This window comes from Malania oleifera, chromosome 8 (genome assembly GCF_029873635.1).
Source record: "Malania oleifera isolate guangnan ecotype guangnan chromosome 8, ASM2987363v1, whole genome shotgun sequence".
NCBI classification, from domain to species: Eukaryota; Viridiplantae; Streptophyta; class Magnoliopsida; order Santalales; family Ximeniaceae; genus Malania; species Malania oleifera.
The window spans coordinates 1,710,001-1,712,500 of NC_080424.1; the positions used below are offsets into that span (position 1 = coordinate 1,710,001).

The 2,500-nt window shown below is 36.0% G+C and overlaps 1 protein-coding gene across 1 annotated transcript in view; it reads left to right on the forward strand.

Annotated features, from left to right (window-relative positions):
* LOC131161352 (uncharacterized) overlaps positions 1-2,500 on the forward strand; it is a 23,715-nt gene that overhangs the window by 11,980 nt on the left and 9,235 nt on the right. Inside the window, exon 3 of the mRNA XM_058117062.1 lies at positions 113-246. Within this exon, the coding sequence (XP_057973045.1) occupies positions 113-246 (134 nt within the window). The remainder of the gene's footprint in view (positions 1-112; positions 247-2,500) is intronic.

Consider the following 2,500-nt stretch of genomic DNA (forward strand, 5'->3'; position numbering starts at 1 on the left):
TTAATTGCTAAATCTTGTATAAGGTGTTGCATTTTTATTGAGGTTGTGCTTCAAATTTCAGATTTTTTGGTTAATATATCTTTAGTTGCGTATTAATTTATTTTTTTTCCAGCAAAATGTGAAACAAAGCAAATGAAAAAGAACATAGACGAGATGGTGAAGGCAAAGGGTCATATGTGCTCCCAGATTTTGGAAAAACAGAGAAAGATTGCTTCTTTGGAATCTGATTCATCTATGCTTATCCAGGTAGCGTTTATGCTGTGTTAGGCTGCCAGCTAGATTAAGATTAACAATTACATTTATGTAAATGAATCCTTTAGTCTGATCAAACAATTAGATAAGTTATTATATGATTTCCAGTTGGATGGTCAAAGTAGAGTCGAGTTTCAATACTTTTTTGTCATCATGCATGCTTTGATTTTTCCTACAACAATCATCTTTAATATCAGGACTCCTCAATCCTGGCAGATAATTTATTGCACTACGTTGTAGCAACTAGCTCATGGTACTCCTTTCCCTATTCACTTTTTTGAGGAACTATGAGATGTTATAAAATAATAAAACTGCCATTCAACTGAACGTGGTTTCCATTTTGTCCACATACCCCAGAGTGCTATATGTTAAAAGATTGCAAGTTTAGAGAACCGTAGCTTACGGAGTGGACACTCTTCTTCTTATGGAATATTGCTTTGAAAAATCTTGTCTTTAAGCTGCTCACTGATTACTCTACTGTACCCAGAAGTAGCCTTGCTCATCTATCAAGTGGCACAAACTAGATGCTTCCTTATATTCTTTGCCTTTTGGTTTATAGGTGAATTGATGCATGTGTAAATCTATACACAGATATACACTTCTATACAGAGGCCAAAAAACAGTAGCCTATAACACTTTAATTTCACTCCCTGATTTTTGCATCTTGTGTTTCTACAAAGGAAACTTCTCCCATGCAGCATTGTAAGAAAGTAGAGTGTTTCATGACCTATTTATGATGGATATGTTTGTTTATTTTTGTGACAGGGTGGTCAAGACTAGCAGCAAATCAACATTAGAATATTACAGTTTAATTATTGTCTATAACCTAATATTAGTCCATTGCAAAACGTTAAGTTGCATATAGAGTATCATCTATGTGACATTTATATCAATATTAAAATGTGTAACAGTTTGTTGGATTTCTAAAGAATAAATTAAGAAATTCTATATTTTAAAATCTGAAATTACTATATCAGGTTCTAGTAGTTTCAGTTTCCTGTTTTCTAGCCTAGAGATCTGCTGATTTGATTTGCTGATTTTGTGCTGATTTGATTTGCTGATTTTGTGGCCTTCCTAATTTGGTGGCCTTCCTATACTATTTATCTTGTAATCATGTCTCTTGAAATTAAATAAGAATGGTTATTCTTCTTCTAAAAAATCCTTCATGGTATCAGAGCCTTGTGCTCTATTCTTCTGACGATGTCGTATAAGTCGGCGATGACCAGTGCCCAAAGAAATCCTACTGGTTCTTCCGGTACTCTCGAAATTATTCCACCCAATCCTCCCAAGTTTGTATCTGCTGATTACTATTCCCACAATTCAGCCCTTTATCTCACGGTTACAAAACTCAGTGGGCGTAAGAAACCATGGTGCGGGCATTGTAAAAAACCGTGGCATATGAAGGAGACAAGTTGGAAGCTTCATGGTAAACCAGCAAATTGGAAGCCAAAATCCAAACGTGACAGTCACGCCTACCGAGCCACTGCTGAAGAGACTCAAGAGCCTTCTACCAACTTGGATGCAGTCCCTTTTACCAAGGAGCAATTAGAGCACTTGTACAAATTATTTCAATCTCCAAAACTGCCCTTAACTCTGTCTTATTCTTCGGTACAGAAGGGTAACTCTCTTGCTACTGCGTTTTTTGGTGTTATTCCTAATTCTGTTCATTCTTGGATAATTGATTTTGGCGCAACTAATCATATGACTGGTTGCTCCAATTTGTTCTCATCCTATAGTCCGTGTGCAGTCAATAAAGAGGTCAAAATTGCAGATGGTTCACTCTCGGTTATTGCCGGGATAGGAACTATCAAACTCACTTCGTTGTTGACTCTCCATGATGTGCTCCACGTTCCAAATTTGTCTTACAATTTGTTGTCCATCAGTAAAATTACCTCTGATCATCAATGTCAAGCTAATTTCTACTCTTCTTATTGTGAGTTTTAGGAATTGACCACGGAGAGGATGATTGGCAATGCTAAGGAAAAAGATGGACTCTATTATTTTGACAATGGACCTAACTCGAGAAGACAATGTCAAAATACTTGCTTAAATTCTGTTTCTATTTTCAAAGATAATGATATCATGTTATGGAATTATAGGTTAGGCCATCCCAATTTTCAATATACAAAATACTTGTTTCCCAATTTATTTCGAGATAAAAGTCCATCTTCTTTTCAATGTGAAGTTTGTCAGTTTGCTAAACATCATCGTGCATCCTTTTCCACCCAACCCTACAAACCAACTACAC